Here is a 22,942-nt window from a genome sequence, read left to right as displayed (position 1 = left end):
GAATTGGTGACCAGCAGGTTAAAACAACTAGAATTATAAAATAAAATAAAAATATAGAATACTACATAATAATATACCCATGTGACTTCCCTCTCCCACTACTCATCATCTCTTAGTCTTAGAGTTGTTGTTTACATTGCATCTTACATAGCTCATGCTTAATGTGCTTAATACGGTTATTTTTTCCAGATTTTCCTCTACAAACTTAATCTATACAGATTGAGGTTGAATCCTGACAAGAAAGAAGTACTGTTCTTGGGGAAAGGAGGTGGGTGGGTGTGGAGGACTCCCTGGTCCTGAATGGGGCAATTGTGTCCCTGAAGGACCAGGTACGCAGCCTGGGAGTCATTTTGGACTCACAGCTGTCCATGAAGGCGCAGGTCAGTTCTGTGTCCAGGGCAGCTGTTTATCAGCTCCATCTGGTACACAGGCTGAGACCCTACCTGCCCGCAGATTGTCTTGCCAGAGTGGTGCATGCTCTGGTTATCTCTTGCTTGGACTACTGCAATGCGCTCTATGTGGGGCTACCTTTGAAGGTGACCCGGAAACTACATCTAATCCAGAATGCAGCAGCCAGACTGGTGACTGGGAGTGGCTGCCGAGACCATATAACACCGGTCTTGAAAGACCTACATTGGCTCCCAGTACGTTTCCGAGCACAATTCAAAGTGTTGGTGCTGACCTTTAAAGCCCTAAACGGCCTCGGTCCAGTATACCTGAAGGAGCGTCTCCACCCCCATCGTTCTGCCCGGACACTGAGGTCCAGCGCCGAGGGCCTTCTGGCGGTTCCCTCGCTACGAGAAGCCAAGTTACAAGGAACCAGGCAGAGGGCCTTCTCGGTAGTGGCGCCCGCCCTGTGGAACGCCCTCCCATCAGATGTCAAAGAGAAAAACAACTACCAAACTTTCAGAAGACATCTGAAGGCAGCCCTGTTTAGGAAAACTTTAAATGTTGAATAGGTTATTGTATTTTAGTGTTTTGTTGGAAGCCGCCCAGAGTGGCTGGGGAAACCCAGCCAGATGGGCGGGGTATAAATAATAATAATAATAATAATAATAATAATAATAATAATAATACATACCAATGTGAGCTGTGGAGAATCCTGCTGCCTTCTTTGCCCTTTGCAACCTGAGTCGTTGCAGACAGCGGAAGGTAGTCTCAGTGGCAGAGACAAGCATTGCCCCCTTAGGAACACCTTGCTCCCCCTCTCACCTGCCACTCACTGCCGCCTCACCTGTGGGTTCTGCAGGAAGGTGTCCCTGTTGTTGACGCAGCCCCCACAGCGGTTCTTCAAGGGGTCTTCGTGCTTCGTCCAGGCCCCTCGCAAGACCACCTCTTCCCAGGTCTTATGGATGCTCAGGTACGACGTGTTGATAAGGCGGCACTTGATGATGTCGGTGAAGTACCTGCAGAAGTCTTCAAACGTCATCCTGCGGTGGGGAAGAGTTCGAATCTCGACTCAGGACCGCAATACCTCAAGCACAGCCTCTTTCCATAGGAACCTACCCGGACCCTGAGATCATCTTCTGAGGCCCTCCTTCGTGTGCCTCCTCCTCAAGAGGTCCAGAGGGTGGCAATGTGAGAACAGAGCCTTCACTGCAGTGGCTCCCCGTCTGTGGAATTCTCTCCCCAGGGAAGTTCGCCTGGCACCTCCATTATACGCCTTTAGGCACCAGGCAAAAACATTCCTTTTTAACCAGGCCTTTGGTTGATTTGATTGACATCGTATGCCCTTTCAAAATTTAGGGTGTTTTTTTTTTGAGGGGGAAGGCTATTGGGTTGTTGTTTGAATTTTCATTAGGTATTTTGTGGCTTTATATCTTGATTTTATTCCGTGAACTGCCCTGAGACCCCCGGGTATAGGGCGGTATATAAATTCAATCAATAATAAGTAAGTAAAGAGTTCGAATCTCGACTTGAAGCCTGGCCAAGTTAAACGGGCCTTGTATCCCTTACTTCTGGTGTGGCGCCACCTTTAAGATACTTCAGCTAGCTGAATCTGACCCAGAAACACTATCTGAGGACGATTGCATGAGAGTCTTCATCTTGAGGTCGTGGGTTCGAGCCCCAGGATGGGCAAAAAATTCCTGCATTGCAGGGGGTTGGACTAGATGACGCTCGTAGGCCCCTCCAACTCTACAATTCTATGATTTTGTGATCTGCGAAGTAGCTATTGATGGCTAGAAGCCACAATGGCTCTGCTCTACTTCCACAGCTGGAGCGATGATTCTGTATACAGTGGTACCTTGGTTCCCAAACGCCTTGGTTCCCAAATGATGAAAACCCGGAAGTAATGTTCCAGTTTTCGAACGTTTTTTTGGAAGCCAAACGTCCGATGCGGCTGTCAGCTATTGTTTTCAGGGCACCTACACCAATCAGAAGCTGCGCCTTGGTTTTCGAACATTTCGGAAGTCAAACAGACTTCCGGAACGGATTAAGTTTGGCACTTTTGTTTTTGTTATTTATTTTGCGTTTTTTGTTTTTGAGACTTTTTCAGTTCATTTGTTTTTGTGACTGTGTGGAACCCAGTTCAGCTACTGACTGATTGATTGCGTGACTGGATAAAAGCCCCCCATTCAAACAATGACTATCATCAGTGAGGGTATGAAAAATATTGAATTTTAATTTTCATCATCTACAGTACTGTCTTATTTATTTCATAGTACAGTACATTGATTATTGCTTTCATTTTATGGATTAATGGTCTAGTTAGATAGTAAAATTCATGTGAAATTGTTGTTTTAGGGGTTGTTTTCAAAAGTCTGAAATGGATTGATCTGTTTTGCATTACTTTCTATGGGAAAGCGTGCCTTGGTTTTGGAACGCTTTGGTTTTGGAACGGACTTCCAGAACTGATTAAGTTTGAGAACCAAGGTACCAATGTTCCCATTGCTAAATCACAGAGCCCTCCTGCACTCAGGTAAGCTTTTTATAGGCATCTGGTTGGCTACTGTGACCGAGTCCAGCACTCTAACCACTGCTCCGCGCTGTCCTTTTTTGTGAGACAGGGAAACCTTCCTCTATCCACTTTCTCGACAATGTACATCATTTATTTACAGTTCCATCACATCTCCCTTTAATCATCCTTCCCCCTCAACCTCTAAACTAAAAAGCCCTGACTTTTTAACTTCTTAACTTTTTAAGAATGGAGTGGAAGTAATTCGAAGATTATATGTCAAAATATTGCTCTAAAAACGACATGCTAATAGGCTTAGAATAAAAAAAATGTAAGCGATAACAAAACCAATAAAGAAAGAAGGAAAAATCAGAATTTAACAAAAATAATTTATTATAGAATGCAAGGGAAAAAGGTAGAAAGAAATATAAAGAAGTTGAATTGCTGTGGAGGAAAGTAGAGGGTTGGTGGTGGGATTTATAATTAAGTGTATAATTATGTAGCTGTTGTGATTTAGATATTATATTTTATGTGAGGGAATCATTGGGGATTTTGGTTATATATGTTAAGTTTCAATAAAGACCTTTGAAAAAGGAATTTAAAAAATTATAAAGCCATTTCCATTCCCCGTTTCTGCGCCAATCCCAGGTCAAAACCCAGTACTCCTGCAACAAATCTGGAATTGGCAGCTTTTGTTCTGAGGAAAAGACCCGATAGTTGCACTGGGCTATGGAGGGAGAGATAAAGAATCATCTGCTTTTGCTTCATATGCACAACGTTAACTCACCAAAATTCCCCGTCGTCTTGGACAGTCATTCCCAGTTTTTCTCTTTCGCTGTTGCTGACTTTCTGCCATTCCTCCGAGCTGTGGAAACGACAAGAGGACACATGAGGGGAAACACAGAAATCATATTAACCGTGGTTACATGACACATTTTTTTTGTTCAAAATTGGGAAAGGAGTACGGCAAGGCTGTATATTGTCTCCCTGCTTATTTAACTTATATGCAGAATTCATAGAATCATAGAATCATAGAATCATAGAGTTGGAAGAGACCACAAGGGCCATCGAGTCCAACCCCCTGCCAAGCAGGAAACACCATCAGAGCACTCCTGACATATGGTTGTCAAGCCTCTGCTTAAAGACCTCCAAAGTAGGAGACTCCACCACACTCCTTGGCAGCAAATTCCACTGGCGAACAGCTCTTACTGTCAGGAAGTTCTTCCTCATGTTTAGGTGGAATCTTCTTTCTTGTAGTTTGGATCCATTGCTCCGTGTCCGCTTCTCTGGAGCAGCAGAAAACAACCTTTCTCCCTCCTCTATGTGACATCCTTTTATATCTTTGAACATGGCTATCATATCACCCCTTAACCTCCTCTTCTCCAGGCTAAACATGCCCAGCTCCCTTAGCCGTTCCTCATAAGGCATCGTTTCCAGGCCTTTGACCATTTTGGTTGCCCTCCTCTGGACACGTTCCAGTTTGTCAGTGTCCTTCTTGAATTGTGGTGCCCAGAACTGGACACAGTACTCCAGGTGAGGTCTGACCAGAGCAGAATTCATCATGCGAAAGGCTGGGCTGGATGAATCCCAAACCGGAATTAAGATTGCCAGAAGAAATATCAACAACCTCAGATATGCAGATGACACAACCTTGATGGCAGAAAGTGAGGAGGAATTAAAGAACATTTTAATGAGGGTGAAAGAAGTGAGCGCAAAATATGGTCTGAAGCTCAACATCAAAAAAACGAAGATCATGGCCACTGGTCCCATCACCTCCTGGCAAATAGAAGGGGAAGAAATGGAGGCAGGGAGAGATTTTACTTTCTTGGGCTCCATGATCACTGCAGATGGTGACAGCAGCCATGAAATTAAAAGACGCCTGCTCCTTGGGAGAAAGGCGATGGCAAACCTAGACAACATCTTAAAAAGTAGAGACATCACCTTGCCAACAAAGGTCCGTATAATTAAAGCTATGGTTTTCCCAGTAGTGATGTATGGAAGTGAGAGCTGGACCTTAAAAAAGGCTAAGGCAACCAGGCAAAAATGTTTCTGATCAACCAGCCCTGTGGCTGATTAACATTCATTGTCCTTTTTCTTTTCTTTCTTTTTATTTTTTTTTACCAACAACCGAAGCACAAACAGTGAAAACAAACAGTGAAAACCTCCAGGCGGCTGATACATTGAGTATACATAATTAATAATAACATATTCAAATCAACCACATGTACAATTCTATATTCACTCCTTCCTCCACAAGGTTTATTTATCTTTTAACATTTTAATTGCCCCAAATTGTTCAAACCTGCCCAAATAATTCAGTATCTTCTCAAACCAATCCTCCTCTTTCTCACTGACCTTAAACCCTTTCATTTTATGTATCTTCACGGTTAGATATTCTAAGATTATAATATTTTTCAAGTTATCCCTCCGTTGGTTCACGTCTAGCTCTTCTGCATTTTTTCAATTACTCGCTATAACCTGTCTGGCTGCAATTACCATCAATTTTAACATTCATTGTCCTTTTAAATGTTTTTTTTTTTGGGGGGGAGTATGGGGTTTGGTTTGGTTTTTATTATGCATTTAGCCTTTTGTTTGGTGCATTTATGCATTAAACTACCCTATGACTTTTGGATGAAGGGCAATACACAAATTTAAGTAAGTAAGTAGTTATGGGTTGCTTTTCTCATACAGATTAGTGTATTTTTCTCTGTATAAGACTATATTTCCCCCCCAATTTTTTTAAGTTTAAAATTGGGGGTCGTCTTATACACGGAATGTTGCAATGAAATATATAAATAAAATTATTTCTTAATTTTGGGTTCAAAAAATAGGAGTGTATTATACATGGGGTCATCTTATACACGGAAAAATACAGTACATATATTTTTTTATTGATTTCAATGAAACAATGGCCGGGTGTGTGTGTAAGCGTGGAACCAGCTTATATCTATAGTATTTGTACAATCTGTCTGAGGAACAATGAAGTTGGGAGCCACCAGCAGTCCACAACATGCTTCCAGGGGGTCAGTGAGACCACAGTTAAAAATATAATATTATGGGATGCCTCTCTCTCTCTCTCCTTCCACACAGCAAAGTAAATGCCAGGGAGGAAAAAAAACAGCCCAGCATCTTTTCTTCCCTGACAGGCTAGTCTTCTATGTGCGGGGAGGTCAGTTTTTATTTTATTTTTTGTACGGAAGGACCATCTGAACTGGTTTGTCCCATCAGTAGGAACGTGGCCAAAGCTTTTTAGACAAGGTGGCCCCCGTTTCCAGTGGGCTTTCCCCCCAGATATACTCACGTGTCACTCCAGGGTCCGTTCCATTCTTTCTCCCCCCAGGGGTTCCTCAGCCTGATCATATCGAGCTTTTCGGACTTGAAGTAGGACAGCAGGCCGTGGCCCAGGCGGACTCGCCTCACGTCCGTCACAGCGTAGGCGTGCCCTTTGACCAGGCCGCAGTCCAGCCGGGCTTCCATGTCGGCCGCGGAGGTGGCCTTGCCGAGGGGACAAAGGAAGCACAAGAATTAAACAGTGCACTTTAAAACATCCGCCCAAGGGACACTGGCAAAGGGTGAGGGGAGGTGAAGGAGCCAGGATGAAAAAAGCTGTGAGCCTCCACTCGAGGCTCGGCAACGAATTATTTCCGCAAGCACCACAGCGCCGAGGCGTCAGAAAAAGTGAGTCAGAAGAACAGGGCCTGATCAGTGGTGGCACCAAAACCAGAATGCCCTTCTTCAAAGGGGAATAAATAGCATTCTGCCTTCTGGTGCCTGTTAAAGACTTCACCAGTCCCCTGCCTCTAATATATTTAAAGTTGTTTTGTTGGTGGTGGTTTTTACGTTTCATTTTGCTTTTGCAACACGCTACTACCAGACTTTTAGAAGACATCTGAAGGCAGCCCTGTTTAGGGAAGCTTTTAATGTTTAATAGGTTATTGTATCCTATTAATCTTAGGGTTGTGGATTCGAATCCCAGGTTGGGTGGAATATTCCTGCTTTGCAGGGAGTTGGACTAGATGGCCGCTGTGGTCCCATTCAACTCTACAATTCCGTGGTTCTGTGGACACCAATCCTAATGGGTTAAGCAAGGCTTACATCTTGCGCCAGATTCTTGGGAACCGCTTAAGATTCAGGAGACGATCAGGCCCACTCTCCTGCGGTTACGCCAACAAGAACTGCCGGCTCCTTACTTTTATGGAACAGCTGATGAGACCTCCCCGGTTGTAGACCTTCAGCACCCGCTCAAAGAGGATGTTGCGTTTGGCTTCGTCGTTCGCATAGCCGCCTTCCAGCAGGTCGATGGGTTCGGAGACACCACCGGTGAAGTCCACCAAAGCGTCAGCTGTGTTGCCTCCGTCTAGGGCCTCGTAGCATCCCGAGAGTCTACGCAGTGGGGAAGAGGAGAGTAAGAACACGGGGCGCGACAAAGATTGTGCCCTGTTTGTGGAGTAGCATGGTGTAAGCCAGGGGTCAGCAAACTTTTCCAGCAGGGGGCCGGTCCACTGTCCCTCAGACCTTGTGGGGGGCCAGACTATGTTTTGAAAAAATATATATGAAGGAATTTCTATGCCCCACAAATAACCTAGGGATGCATTTTAAATAAAAGGACACATTCCACTCATGTAAAAACTCATGATTCCCGGACCGCCGGCGGGCTGGATTGAGAAGGCAATTGGGCCGCATCTGGCCCCCGGGCCTTAGTTTGCCTACCCATGGCGTAAGCTCAAGACTATGCCACATAAAGGTAAAAGTTAAAGGACCCGTGGATGGTTAAGTCCAGTCAAAGGTGACTCTGGGGTTGCGGTGCTCTTCTCGCTTTCAGGCCGAGGGAGCCGGTGTTTGTCCATAGACAGCTTTCCGGGTCATGTGGCCAGCAGGACTAAACAGCTTCTGGCGCAACAGGACACCATGATGGAAACCAGAGTGCAAGGAAACGCCGTTTACCTTCCCGCTGCAGTGGTACCTATTTATCTACTTGCACTGGCCTGCTTTCGAACTGCTAAGTTGGCAGGAGCAGGGACAGAGAAACGGAAGCTCAATCCATCGCCAGGATTCGAACCTCCGACCTCCTAATCGGCAAGTCCAAGAGGCTCAGTGGTTTAGACCACTATGCCACATATCACGCCCTCTAATAGCAAACACAGCTGGTGCAAATGCTTAGAGGCAAGAGGCGTTGCAAGTTCAGCAGCAGAGATCGTTTTGCACATAACTTTAGGGTTAATTCTAGTCTCAGGGAACCAAGAGGGAGGCGATGGTGATGCTTAATAGCCAGGCAGAGCAGCGTTCGGATTGGCTGCATCGTTCTGAAGGAGGCTTTCCTCTGTACGTCTGACTGAATATCTTCCTGGCTACGTACAAGGCCTGAACCACGAAAGACAAAGACCTCTGTTTGGTTCTCCTCAAATTTTACTGTATATTGATTTGTTCAGTTTCCTCAGCCAAGTTACCTTCGGGATTTATTTTCTTTCTGTGTCATTGAAGTGACTTTGTTAACAAGACGGAAATATGAGTTCGCATCTTTTTAATTTTTGTCAACGGTGTATCCAGGGCGACACACTGTCAGGGCATGATGGTCTGGAATTGAGGTATTACAGAGAAACATGATGGCTGCTGGCCAGGTCATCCAGAAAAGAAATAGCCAAACGACCTTTTTTAAAGAAAAGATGGCTGGCGGGGCAGTGCGAGGGAGAGGGAAAGATACTAATGCCAATGTCCCAATAAGCCCCCTGCCCCTCAAAATAGGGAGAATGCTGCCTGGATTTCACAACCAGAGGAACACAACAAGTAGCTGCCAAGTCAGACCTCCGGTCCATCTAACTCAGTGAGGCGTACACTGACTGGCAGCAGCCCGCCAGGTGGGAGTCATTTCCCTGGCCGGAAAGCTTCGTGATGGGCGATTGGGGATTTCAACCCTGGTCTCCCAGGTCGTAGCCCAGCTACTCTAAACACTAGTCCACGCTGCCTCACTCACTTGGCATAGGCCTTTTCCACCAGCGCGCACCACAGCTCGTTCTTGGAGTTGGAGTGGCAGTATATGAGCTGGTTGTGCAGCGTGGGCAGGCGGTCGTCAATCACCACGTCCACCCAGTCGCCGAACCGCCAGAACTGGAAGTGGAAGATGCCGGCATAGTTCTCCGGCTTCTCAGCCGACCACTCTTGCTCCTTCCAGTCTGGGATGACCTGCGTCGGGGAGAAGGAAAGAGACATGTTAGGTACCTATGCCGTCGAGCAGAGTTTGCCAGCATTGTTTTTAGAATTAAAGTGCATTATATCACTAGAGTGGGGTATGTTTAACAGAAGGAGCGTCTCCCCCCCCCCCCGATCGTTCTGCCCGGACACTGAGGTCCAGCGCCGAGGGCCTTCTGGCGGTTCCCTTGCTGTGGGAAGCCAAGTTACAGGGAACCAGGAAGAGGGCCTTCTTGGTGGTGGCACCCGCCCTGTGGAACGCCCTCCCGCCAGATGTCAAAGGGAAAAACAACTGTGTAACTTTTAGAAGGCATCTGAAGGCAGCCCTGTTTTGTTGTTGTTTAGTCGTTTAGTCGTGTCCGGCTCTTCATGACCCCCTGGACCAGAACACGCCAGGCACTCCTGTCTTCCACTGCCTCCCGCAGTTTGGTCAAACTCATGCTGGTAGCTTCGAGAACACTGTCCAGCCATCTCATCCTCTGTCGTCCCCTTCTCCTTGTGCCCTCCATCTTTCCAAAAATCAGGGTCTTTTCCAGGGAGTCTTCTCTTTTCATGAGGTGGCCAAAATATTGGAGCCTCAGCTTCAGGGCTGATTTCCTTCAGAATGGATAGGTTTGATCTTCTTGCAGTCCATGGGACTCTCAAGAGTCTCCTCCAGCAACATAATTCAAAAGCATCCATTCTTCGGCGATCAGCCTTCTTTATGGTCCAGCTCTCACTTCCATACATCCCTACTGGGAAAACCATAGCTTGAACTATACGGACCTTTGTTGGCAAGGTGATGTCTCTGCTTTTTAAGATGCTGTCTAGGTTTGTCATTGCTTTTCTCCCAAGAAGCAGGCATCTTTTAATTTCGTGACTGCTGTCACCCCTGTTTAGGGAAGCTTTTAATGCTTGACGAACTATTGTATTTTAATATTTTGTTGGAAGGCGCCCAAAGTGGCTGGGGAAACCCAGCCAGATGGGCAGGGTATAAATAATAAATTATTATTATTACTATTATTATTAGTTGTTTATTTATTGCATTAACATTCCGCCTTCTTCTCTGAAGAGCTTGAGGTGGCAGATGTGGTTCTTCCTCCTCCTCACTTAATCCCCCGCAACAACAACCCTTCGAGGTTGGTCGAGAGGCAGCGTGACTGGCGCATGGTGTCTGAGTGGAGATTTGAACTCCGGCCTAAAAAGGTCCTAATCCAACCCTCTAACCCAGGCATAAGCAAACTCGGCCCTCCAGATGTTTTGGGACTACAATTCCCATCATCCCTAGCTAACAGGACCAGCGGGCAGGGATGATGGGAGTTGTAGTCCCAAAACATCTGGAGGGCCGAGTTTGCCTATGCCTGCTCTAAGCACTACACCACATGCGCTCCTTAAGTTACAAGGGCAAGAGGGAATTCTATTAGTATGCTGCAGCTTCCAGAAAAAATCCCATTAATGGGAGCTGGAACCTTGCACAGTTAATATAGAATGTGCAAGGGAATGTGGAATATTTATCACATAAATTTACTTATTTTGTTTTTCAGAATAAAATTTTACAATCACATATCCAACATACAACATTAAAAACAACATACAACATTAAAAACAAGATTCCAGGGAGTCACCTAGACTTCCATCCTCCCCTTTGTGGGTCCTGTTGTTAATCATTTCCTCCTGCATCTTTTATAACAATCCAAATCTTTTACCTCTCCATTGTGTCCAAAATTCACCATTAAACTACAAGTGTTATTCCAATCCTACTAATGATTTTAACTGTTTACAATGGTTTTTAAGATAAATTATTTTAAAAAATCCCCATTCCTTATTAAAATGTTGGTCTTCCTGATTTCTGATTCTTCTGGTCATTTTAGCCATTTCGGCATAATCCAACAACTTGATCTGCCATTCTTCTCTGGATAGGAATTTTATCTTCTTTCCAATGTGCAATATTTAAGGGAGCATTCTTCCTTGCCCATCAGCCTTCGAGCAAATCATCTTCTACATTAATCCTATCGATCGATCGCCAGTGTTTCTTTCACATGCTGTACTTACTTTCTGCCTGCAGGTGGCTCCAGAAAGCCCCATTTGGAGGCTTGCTGGCAAAAGGACACAGTTTGGGAAAATCTTAAAAACAATGGGGAACCGTGACAAAATGAGTGCTTCTTCTCAACGTACTCCATTCCATCCCCACCACTGGTCAGCTGGTATTCTGTAGACACTGAGCATACGAGCCGTCACTGTTTTCCCTAAAGATTTGTGTTTCTGTGTTCCTGCAAATTTTGGGATTTGCTGCCCCAATGCCTTCCTCTTGTGTGCTGATGGTGCTACAGAAGCATTGATATTCACCTCTATGTCAGAAATAAAAGGGGGGAAGTATATCTGTTTCTAAGAAGTATTTGGCTTAATAATAATAATAATAATAATAATAATAATAATAATAATTTATTATTTATAGCCCGCCCATCTGGGGTATTTATTATTATTATTTATACCCCACTCTCGGCAGCTTCCAACTGAATATTAAAAACAATACAGCATCAGACATTAAAAACTTCCCTAAACAGGGCCGCCTTCAATTGTCTATGAAAAGTAAAATAGTTGTTTATTGCCTTGACATCTGCTGGGAGGGTGTTCCACAGGGCAGACGCCACCACCGAGAAGGCCCTCTGCCTGGTTCCCTGTAACCTCACTTCTCGCAGTGAGGGAACTGCCAGAAGGCCCTCGGCGCTGGACCTCAGTGTCCGGGCTGAACGATGGGGGTGGAGACGCTCCTTCAGGTCTACTGGACCGAGGCCGTTTAGGGCTTTCAAGGTCAGCACTAACACTTCGAATTGTGCCCGGAAACGTACTGGGAGTCAATACAGATCTTTCAGGACCGGTGTTATATTGTCTCGGCGGCCACTCCTAGTCACCAGTCCAGCTGCCGCATTCTGGATTAGTTGTATTTTCCAGGTCACCTTCAAAGGTAGCCCCATGTAGAGCGCATTGCAGTAGTCCAAGCGGGAGATAACCAGAACATGCACCACACTGGCAATGCAGTCCGCTGGCAAGTAGGGTCTCAGCCTGTGTACCAGATGGGGCTAGTAAACAGCTGCCCTGGACACAGAATTGACCTGCACCTCCTTGGACAGCCGAGTCCAGAATGACTCCCAGGCTGCACACCTGGTCCTTCAGGGGCGCAGTTACCCCATTCAGGACCAGGGAGTCCTCCACACCAGCCCACCGAATAGGACCATAAACTTCATGGGCCACCTTAAGCCTGCCTTATCCAATCAGATCATAGTATTGTAGGGTTTGATGGGACCCCAAGGGTTTCCAAGCAGAGGTTGGGTGGCCATCTGTCATGGATGCTTTAGCTGAGATTCCTGCATTGAAGGGGGTTGGACTAGATGACCCTCAGGAACCCTTACAACTCTACAATTCCCCTATTCTATGATTCTATACCACCATCATCTGAAGCGCAGCTGGTCAGATTTAGTGAACAGTCTATGGCCGTTGCTGCAGCTGCATGGTGTAATTCCAAACCCCAGGGAATCCACTGGATCTCTCCCTCCAGGAAAGCATTTCACAGTAGGTGGGAGACCTTTTACGTTTCTCAGGAACTGATCTCGCTGGCCTCTATTTTTGTGACACTTTTAATCTCTTCCACCTGCCGTGCTTGGCTTGTTAACTTGGTCTCTCTTTCCAGGTGGGTCAATTTTGCATTGTTTTTGCAAGATGCCTTGGGCTCGCGAAAGGCATTGCATTTGGGAAAAAACAAGCAAGCAGTATTGAAATTGAATTGAAATAATTTATTGTCGCTTGTACAACTTGTATACAGTGGGATTACATGAGCACCCCCCACTCAGCTCTCTTAGTCTTAATTCCCCTCGATTACTGACGCACACCCACCAAACCCAAAAGTTTCCCTCTTGTTATCTTTTCATTCAGCAGTCTAACAGCCCACGGATAGAAGCTGTTCTTTACCCTGTTGGTGCGACTAATCACGCTTCTATATCTTCTGCCCGAGGGCAGGAGATCAAGAAAGTGCCGGCCAGGGTGTGAATCAATCCTGGGAATTTTCCTCACTCTCCTGAGGCAACGTTCTTCCGCTGTTTCAACCAGCAGATTCACGGGACAGCCCATAATATCTTGTGCTGTATTAACCACCCTCTGTCAGCTGATGTCAAACTAGCGTACCACACTGTGATGCAGTATGAAAGGACATTTCTATTGTGGACCGGTAGAAGGAGATCATCAAATGTTGATTGACATCGTTCTTCCTCAATACTCTGAGGAGACGGAGTCTCTGTTGGGCTTTCTTAACCACCTGGGTTGTATTTATTTTCCAAGTAATGTCTTCACGAAGGGATGCGGGTGCCGCTGTGGGTTAAACCACAGAGCCTAGGACTTGCCGATCAGAAGGTCGGCAGTTCGAATCCCCGAGATGGGGTGAGCTCCTGTTGCTCGGTCCCAGCTCCTGCCCACCTAGCAGTTCAAAAGCACGTCAAAGTGCAAGTAGATAAATAGGTACCGCTCCGGCAGGAAGGTAAATGGCGTTTCCGTGCACTGCTCTGGTTCGCCAGAAGCGGTTTAGTCATGCTGGCCACATGACCCGGAAGCTGTACGTCGGCTCCCTCAGCCAATAAAGCAAGATGAGCGTCGCAACCCCAGAGTCGGTCATGACTGGACCTAATGGTCAGGGGTCCCTTTACCTTTACCTTTAAGGTCTTCACTGAGATAAACTCCTAGGAATTTAAAGGAAAAGACTCCCTCCACACAGCCCTCCCCGATGTACAGCGGGGCTAGTTCTCCTCTCTTCCTCCGAAAGTCCAACACCATCTCCTTTGTCTTGCTGATATTAAGGTGCAAGTTGTTCCCTAGGCACCATGGAGATATTTTTTGGACCTCCCCTCTATACGCTGATTCATCTCCACCTGTTATTAAACCCATTATGGTGGTGTCCTCGGCAAACTTAATAATTGCAGTAGATGGGTCAGATGATACACAGTTGTATGTATACAATGAATACAGGTAGGGACTTAGCACACATCCCTATTGCGTGGCCCTTGGAAAATGTTCCAGGCATATTCTCTGACTAACGCTACAACTGCTATGGGGGTCAGGCCAAAGGAACCAACAGATTGCAGCCAGAAGGGCAAAGATCAATAAATTCTGGCTGCATTGCACCAAGGAAGGTTACTGCAGAAATCAACAACTTTGTTGGGATCTGTCAAGACTTTTATTGTAAGAATCTTGGCCGCATCAAGAACGAAGTACCCAAGTTTCCTTGTTTTCCTCTTCCCTCCTCATTCTTTTTCCCTTTTGTGTCGTGCCTTTTTTTTTAGATTGTGAGCCTGAGGGGCAGTGATGGTCTTGTTTGTTATTGGACTGTGAGTCACTCCAAGAAGTTTTATTGTTTCCCTCTTTCTTCCTCATTCATTTCCCCCTTTTTGTTAGATTGTATGCCTGAGTGGCTAGGGGATGCGGGTGGCGCTGTGGGTTAAACCACAGAGCCTAGGACTTGCCGATCAGGTCGGTGGTTCGAATCCCCGCGACGGGGTGAGCTCCCGTTGCTCAGTCCCAGCTCCTGCCAACCTAGCAGTTCGAAAGCACGTTAAAGTGCAAGTAGATAAATAGGTACCACTCTGGCGGGAAGGTAAATGGCATTTCCGTGCGCTGCTCTGGTTCGCCAGAAGCGGCTTAGTCCTGCTGGCCACATGATCCGGAAGCTGTATGCCGGCTCCCTCGGCTAATAAAGTGAGATGAGCGCTGCAACCCCAGAGTCGGCCACGACTGGACCTAATGGTCAGGGGTCCCTTTACCTTTACCTATGCCTGAGTGGCAGAGATGGCCTTGCTTGTTCCTGAACTGCGAATGGCTCCAATAATCTTTTTCGGCCGAAGGGCAGGGTAAAAACGCTCTTCTTGGCAGTACCAGATATACTAGTAATGACTGGCTGAAAGATTCCTAGCCCTCTCTCAGGAAGATCTAGATAAAAGCAAATGTGGAATCGCTAATAGCTTCTTGCGGTCAGAGAAAGGGGGCAAATCCATTGTAAACGTAACCCCTGAAAGGTCCATTAGTCCATTAGCTACTGATGCATTGGAAATACAGAAGAAATATGCCCCGCTCAATGCCAGAGAGAGGCATACGGAGAAGAAATCTGTTTAATATTGATGCCGATATCCAAGAGCCATATATTAATAAAGGGGGAGAAAGATGCAGGGCATGGGGGAGTGTCAGTTAAAAACAGAGCTCTGCACTCTTGTAACCATTTGCTGAACGCAAAAATATTTGAGCTGTGTGTCAAAGGACAGCCTTAACATGGCGAAATGGAGCAAATCGCTAAAAAAATCAAATCAAACATAAATTTAAAAATGATTTTTTGGTGTAAGAAAACAACAACAAGACTTTTTAAAGTATCGCTTTCTAAAAGAACCCCAATCTAAAATTAAAGTGAATTTAAGGCATTTTTTATGTTTTAAGCAAAGGACTACGAAGTCCCAGGAAGGAAACCAAAACGTCATCTCAGATTGCTAAAGGAATTCCTCTCCTCTAGGAAGGAGAGTTTAAAGTAAATGCGCTGATCTTTCTTTGCACGGCGATCGTTGCGTGGCGAGTTCCCGCCTCCCCCTCAGAAATAAAGACACAAAACAGCAGTATTTTAGGTTAATGGGCGAAATAGGCCACAACTTTATTGATTGCAGGAATTGAATGGTATTGGCTTAGGCATTGGTCCTATCGACTAACCGGCTTCAGCCTGATGGCTTGAAGACCGGCAAGGCTTAACCACCAGTAGGGGGAGTCCTGCTGAGGCACATCAACCAGGACCCTCGCCCAGGGTCACCGCTAGGGGGCGCGCCTTAGGCCCACACTTCCATAGGCTTCGGACGGGGCAACACCCCCCAGAATCCTTTCTCGGACTACCCTTCGATATGGGGGAAGGTGATGGCGCTTTCCCCCCCATCTGCATAACAATACCCTTACCAATGCCTAACCGCCAATGCCAAGAAAGTTGTGACAATTTGCTACGAGGTGGGCGAAAAACCAAATGGCTGGTGCCAATTTGCCGAGTGGTAAAAAATTCGTACCAGGCCCCTTGACAGTGACCAACCGAAGTCCATAGCAAGGTCAAAGGGAAACCTTAAAGGGTGGGCGGGCGGGAAAATCTGATCAGCTGGAGCGTGGAAAAAGGGAAATCTTCGGCCGCACGGGCCCTAAATAGCGCGGGCCGCGCCTCCCGGGCCAGCCGATTGGCTGGCAAGGGAGATGAAGTGTCTGAGGATTCCCCTAGTCTGGCGGGGGCTATGAGCCAGCCCCTGCACACGTGGGGAGGGTGTGAAGCCCGCAACCCCACCTCCTCTCAAGCTCGGAAGTGGCTTTGTGGACACGACCCCTAGAAACCCAATGAGCCACATCTGCATCTCAGGGGCAAATGTCGCTGCAGACCAAGGATGGGGCAAATCTCTGCCACTCCAGATGTCGGTGGATTACTAGAAATCCCATCCATCCCACCCCCCCCAAGCTAGCATGGTCAATGGTCAGAGATTCTGGGGCGTTGCATTTATTTATTTAAATACATACCGCTTAGCACTGTAGCCTCTAAGCAGCGTGCAATAAGTGTAAATTCAGTTGGAGCCATAAAAAATACTTCTGCTGTCTTCAACAAGTGTCAGACGTTCAACAGGGAGAGGGGGCCTGTCAAGGCTTCCCCCCTCAAAAAAATAATAATCACGGGAATTGCAGAATGCTGAGACTTGTTAGGTAACCCCTCACAGGACTACAATTCCCAGGAAAAAAACTGATTTTAATAAATAAATACAGAACATTTGTTACTTAAGAGAAGTTCCCTCGAGAAATCGAGGGAAGTCAACTAATATAGCAGGGATTGAAACTAGTTTTCCGGAACAGAAAGAAAATGACAAGAAAGAAAGAAAGGAAGGAAGGAAGGAAGGAAGGAAGGAAGGAAGGAAAAGAAAAGAAAAGAAAAGAAAAGAAAGTTTATAAATGTATTTCTGTCTGAGAACCTGGCATATAGGATCTTCAAATTACTGTTTGTCGTTCGAGACTGGACTTAATGGTCAGGGGTCCTTTACCTTTTTTATATATAGAGTGCCTCCATTCTGCATGGACTGGTTGCATGTCAACATGTGCAAATGGCTTGAGATACCTATTAGGTCCATAAATTACCATCTAGCATATAAAGGTAAAGGTAAAGGGACCCCTGACCATTAGGTCCAATTGCAGACGACTCTGGGGTTGCGGCGCTCATCTCGCTTCATTGGCCGAGGGAGCCGGCGTACAGCTTCCGGGACATGTGGCCAGCATGACTAAGCTGCTTCTGGCGAACCAGAGCAGCGCACGGAAACGCCGTTTACCTTCCCGCCGGAGCGGTACCTATTTATCTACTTGCACCATTTGTTGCTGACAAAGGACAGCTGGACATATAAAGGGCCCTGTTACTTTCAGTAGCTGAGGGCCTCATCAAACCTAAATCCGGCCTTGCCTGACAGGATACCCCACAGGCAATGGGCAGATCTGCCTTCCATTCCTCCAGAGAGAACGGCTAGAATGGAAGGACAGCGTTCAGTTAAGAAACTTCCCAGTGGCAAAAGTTGATTGACAGGGGAAGAGACCGGTGCTTGGAAGGTTGTGGCCAGGTCTCTGCTACCCAAGGTTTAAGCAGAGGCTGGACAGGACATCTTTCAGTGATGAAGAGCAGCCTCGAGTGAATCTCCTCCCTTCCTGCTCTACGATATACTAAGAAAACCTATACAGTGGTGCCTTGGGTTACAGACGCTTCAGGTTACAGACTTCGCTAACCCAGAAATAGTACCTTGGGTTAAGAACTTTGCTTCAGGATGAGAACAGAAATCACGCTGCAGTGGCGTGGCAGCAGCGGGAGACCCCATTAGCTAAAGTGGTGCTTCAGGTTAAGAACAGTTTCAGGTTAAGTATGGACCTCCGGAACGAATTAAGTACGTAACCAGAGGTACCACTGTAGTTGTTATAGCTACGGTTGTTTTTCAACCATGGCACAATTCCGGTGTGGTTTTTAAATGCAAAGGCAGCACCCCGATATTTTGAAACGAACAAGGGACAGTCAAAAGAGGACCTCACCCTTAGAATAAAAAAAGATCACGAGCTGGAAATTGCGTTCCAAATAATAATATATATATATTTATCTTTTATTACAATTTTTTTTTTTACACAAAAAGGTTATTCTGAAGGAAGCTTTGAGAGTACAGGCTGCTACATTGCAGATGGGCGCATTTAAATGCAATGGCGATATATTTAAAAAGTGCAATTGCCATAGATTGTTGTGTCATTTGAGGCAGGATTGTGTTTCTGACCCCGAAGCAAACCACCGTCTGATGAACCCTCAGCACAGAAGTTAGCGGAGCCAAGCTTCACGGCACATTTCCTTTCCAATTATTTCCCCAAAGGGCTAATTGTTTCACAAGCGAGCAAACGATGGCCGGCAGAAGACTGCGGAACTTTTCAAGGCTCCCAGAACCCACCGGTTCACGAACGCTATTACTTATAAAGCGATCTGGAAGCTCACAGAGACGCTGGACGTCGCTGAGAAATTGACATCGGCAGCTGAGCTGCAGAAAAGCCATAGATCTAGGAGAGCCCACACACTGCGAAGGGAGGTGCTGAGCTAATGGCCTGCCCCCCCCCCAAAAGCCACAGCACCAAAAAAAGGAATATATACATCTGGGTGCACATATTGCAGTCGCATCTCGTGGCACCACAAGGCGCGCAAGGACGTGGTGCTACGGAAGCCCATTCAGGACAACTTTTGCACACACACAAAAAACAAGGAGAACGTTTTAAGCTCCTCCCACTGGCCTTGGAAGACTCCGCCCCTAGGGGCTTTGCAAACAAACAAACAAACAAACAAACAAACAAAGCACTTGGGATGCAGGTCCATGGCATAAAATTTGGATGTGTTAATTCAGGCTCCCTCAACCTCGGCCCTCCAGATGTTTTGAGACTACAACTCCCATCATCCCTGACCACTTGTCCTGCTTTTGGGGGGGGGGCAACATTGCACACATGACCTTTTTGACGTCCTGCCATTGCATGCAAGAGCATCGTGCCTCCTTCCCTAAGCCAGGCAGAAGCTTCCCAAGTTTGGGGAAGGAGGTGGCAAGTTTTAATACTTTCATACTCTAATTTGCCGGGAACATTTAGGGGCCGAGCTTAGTCCCCCTAGTTAACTGGACACACCCCACTGTTAAGAATGATGTTGGCAAGCTGGAAAGTGTCCAAAGACCAAGATGATCAAGGGTCTGGAAACCAAGCCTGATGAGGAACGGTCGAGGGAGGTGGGTAGGTTTGGCCCAGATAAGAGGAGACTGAGAGGTGATACGATAGCCATCTTCAAATATCTGAAGGATGGAGCGAGCTTGTTTTCTGCTGCTGCGGACAGCAGGACTCGAACCCAGACCCGTGGATTCAAATTACAAGGAGATTCCAACTCAACATCAGGAAGAACTTTCTGGTGGTAAGAGCTGTCCCGACGCTATAATTCTACGACAAGGCAGCCTCCTGTGTTTATAATTAATTTTTTTAAAAAGGAGGGGGGAGGCAGGAGATCTGGGGCCCTGTTCTCACGGGTACCCCTAATAACTCCTCTGTGCCACCGTCTTTCTTTACTTCCCTTCGACCCACTCTGCACAAAAAGGGGGCAACGGCTTTGTCACAACCTAACAGGAACCAGAGTGGCAAGGATCTGCTTCCATTTGGCTTCGGGGAAGGATGCTCACGCGCAGGGAAGCCTTGCTGGGGAAAAACCAAACTGCCACTGAGGCCTGAGGGACCGCGAAAGATCTTTTGCTTTTGATATTTTGAAAAAAAAACACGAGAGCGGAATATACATGCTATTTTCTGTTTCTCCAGCTGGGAAGGGGCTCATGTTCCAGTTTCTTCAATGGGATTATCAAAAGCTTTGAGCGACTGAACACCTGCGGCCAGGGCGGTTGGGAAAATGTCTCAAAGATTAAGAACTTAGGAAGCTGCCTCATGGCAAGCCAGAGCCATCTAGCTCAGAAATGTCTGCGCGGACTGGCAGCAGCAGCAGCAACAACAACTCTGCAAAGGTGTCAGGGAGAAAGGCAGTCCCAGCTCTACCTGAAGAAGTTGACGATTGAGCTACAGCCGTAAGGAAACAAACAAACAAATAAAAAATAAATACAGCCACAAGGGAATGGATGAACGAATAAATAAAAATCCAGACTCACTGGGAGAAGGATTCTCAGGTGCACAGAAATATTGGTTTTTATAGCAGCAGGCTTCAATTTCTGCCTCCCGCCTAAAGAATAAATTTCCAGTAAGTTCCAACAGCTCCAATCTGCAAATGCTTTTTCCAAAGAAAGTAGTTTTACATTTATAAGATTTCATACACCTTGTGCAACTGGGGCAGGCTCACTTGTTTCCACAAGGCAGGGAATAATTTACTCTTAGGGGTACAGGAGAGGGGAAATGTGATCTTGGGGGGGGGGGGTGACGACGACTTAATTCACCCCCCAGCCACAGATCACCAGGAAACCAGGTTCTTTTCTCTGAGCCTCGGCTCCCAATTTGCAAAGCGGTACCTACTTCAAACCTAGACAGCATCTTAAAAAGCAGAGACATCACCTTGCCAACAAAGGTCCATACAGTTAAAGCTATGGTTTTCCCAGTAGTGATGTATGGAAGTGAGAGCTGGACCATAAAGAAAGCTGATTGCCGAAGAATTGATGCTTTTGAATTATGGTGCTGGAGGAGACTCTTGAGAGTCCCATGGACTGCAAGAAGATCAAGCCTATCCATTCTGAAGGAAATCAGTCCTGAGTGCTCACTGGAAGGACAGATCCTGAAGCTGAGGCTCCAAGACTTTGGCCACCTCATGAGAAGAGAAGAATCCCCGGAAAAGACCCTGATGTTGGGAAAGATGGAGGGCAGAAGGAGAAGGGGACGACAGAGGACGAGATGGTTGGACAGTGTTCCTGAAGCTACTAACATGAGTCTGACCAAACTGCGGGAGGCAGTGGAAGACAGGAGTGCCTGGCGTGCTCTGGTCCAGGGGGTCATGAACAGTCGGACACGACTAAACAACAACAACCTACTTCATGCTAAACACTGCGGGGGTTGGGAGGGCTACATATCTGTAACACTCTATGTGATAAAAACGCTCTAATTGAGGGTTGCCGGGGTGGGAGTGGGGAGATGAAAAGAAATACGTCAACAAGTCTTCAACACTGGACTCTTCCCCTTTTACCCCTTACTTTAAGCTATATCTGCCCCTGCATTTCGCCCAGAACCCATGAGGACTACCAGCTTGCTTCAAAAGAGGCAAAAGGAAAATAAAAATCCGAACGGTCCCATGTATGAGGTCCTTAGCTCCACTGATATACCCTTTGCTCTGGAGGGTAGTCAGAGCTGTGCAGATGTGCAGCTCTCCCGGTGTAAAGAATCGGGGCAAGATGGGAGTCGGCCACCCAGGGGTGCCCTTGCTTCATCCAGCCTTCTGAGATTGCCAAGGGGTCTTCTTGCAGCAGCATTTAGTGGATTTCTCGACTCAGTGGTCTGTCTGCGCCCGTGTGCGTGTCCGTCCGTCCCAAAGCTTCAAAACAGAAAACGCACCTCATTTCCCGGCAGGAAACTTTGCCGCCTAAGCTGCTTCTCTGAATCCTACGTTGAAAGCGCATCGAAAAAGCGTGGCCTTCCAAGTCAGAGAAGCAAAGAAAGAAACAGAAGGAAATAAGCAGACTTCCCAAATTGAGGCAGGCACCTGTGGCAAGCAGGAGAAAATAAGCTGCCCCCGGTATCCACGGTGCAATTTTGTTTTAGAAAATGAGAAAGCAGCCACAGAGTTGACAGCAGCGGGGAGAAAGTTAAGGAGGTTGGGAGGGCAAGAGAGGCCAAACTCAGACTTTGAACACGACTGAGCACTTGAGCTGGGCTGGTTGCAGGCCGTCTGTGTACGCCAGGAGGAAATACATGACTTTCCGGATCCTGGCCAGCTCCACCAGCCTCTCCCCAAACTCCAGAGCGTCTGCCTCATTCCAATCGACCTCCTGGGCGCCCGCCTTCTTCCAGAAGACGGCCACAGGCTCCAGAAGCTGCCTGCGCATGAGATTGGTGAGATCCGGCGTCCAATGCTGGGAGGTGCCGATGATGGTGACCTTTCCGGGCTTCTCCAGGACCACATTCCAGCGCAGGAAGTGGAGGCCGTGCTGGCGCGAGAAGTCCAGCCGGTAGACGAACTCGTTGGCTTGCAGCAGCTTCTCCCCGTCTTGCGGTTTCTCGTTCCTCTGCTGGAGGCTCTCAACGCGCAGCCGCATGCACCGGGTCAGTTCGACGTCCTGCACCAAGTGCAACTCCAGCTCGGCTGCCTCTGAAGCCATCGAGACCCTCGGTTTGCCCTCTCCTCCCTTCCCCTCGGCCGTGTTTTGCAGCACTGCCTCTCTGTCTTTCTCCGAGCGTCCGAGACGTAGGAAGAAAAATATGACACTGTTTGCAAACTCTTCCTCTCTCTCTCTCTCTCTCTCTCTGGCCGGCCCTCCCCTGTCCCAGCGGTGCTAGGCAACCTGCTTCGGTGATGCGAAGCACCCTCGGGGGCTTTCCTCTGGGTGCCCGCGCCTCATTTGCAGGCGAGGGACGGATCCCGACGCTGTGCGATAAATCTATAGGGGATGCAGCCTCTGATGTCAGCTTCCCTGGCAACGCGCCTAGTGACCATTCCCAAACGAGGCACGTGGCATTCTCGGTCAGGTTCAAACGAGGTCTCCTATGTGCCTCGGATGGGGCCTGCCTCTTGGGATGGGGCAGGGGCGAGGGGCATATGCTGGAAATTCAGAAGGGGGAAGTAGGTTTCCTCTCTGCTCACCCCGTATGGCATCGACGCAT

At 47.2% G+C, this 22,942-nt stretch overlaps 2 protein-coding genes across 2 annotated transcripts in view; both read right to left on the bottom strand.

Annotated features, from left to right (window-relative positions):
- Positions 1 to 22,942, bottom strand: part of CAPN5 (calpain 5) — a 90,136-nt gene that overhangs the window by 8,836 nt on the left and 58,358 nt on the right. The window contains exons 4-8 of the mRNA XM_082219336.1: positions 8,868 to 9,076; positions 7,087 to 7,279; positions 6,198 to 6,391; positions 3,684 to 3,761; positions 1,235 to 1,430 (exon numbers count right to left, since the gene is read on the bottom strand). Of these exons, the coding sequence (XP_082075462.1) occupies positions 1,235 to 1,430; positions 3,684 to 3,761; positions 6,198 to 6,391; positions 7,087 to 7,279; positions 8,868 to 9,076 (870 nt within the window). The remainder of the gene's footprint in view (positions 1 to 1,234; positions 1,431 to 3,683; positions 3,762 to 6,197; positions 6,392 to 7,086; positions 7,280 to 8,867; positions 9,077 to 22,942) is intronic.
- Positions 17,528 to 22,794, bottom strand: OMP (olfactory marker protein). Its single transcript, XM_082219655.1, has one exon. It carries the CDS (start codon positions 22,438 to 22,440, stop codon positions 21,961 to 21,963), a length of 480 nt encoding a protein of 159 aa, XP_082075781.1. The 5' UTR covers positions 22,441 to 22,794; the 3' UTR covers positions 17,528 to 21,960.

Source organism: Podarcis vaucheri (assembly GCF_965113315.1).
Source record: "Podarcis vaucheri genome assembly, chromosome: 4".
Lineage (NCBI taxonomy): Eukaryota > Metazoa > Chordata > Lepidosauria > Squamata > Lacertidae > Podarcis > Podarcis vaucheri.
The sequence above is the reverse complement of the archived record's forward strand: the minus strand, read 5'-3'. Positions and strand labels throughout refer to the sequence as shown.

Excerpts from the sequence above, each read along its gene's own strand:
- OMP (XM_082219655.1), bottom strand. The coding sequence starts at position 22,440 with ATGGCTTCAGAGGCAGCCGAGCTGGAGTTGCACTTGGTGCAGGACGTC.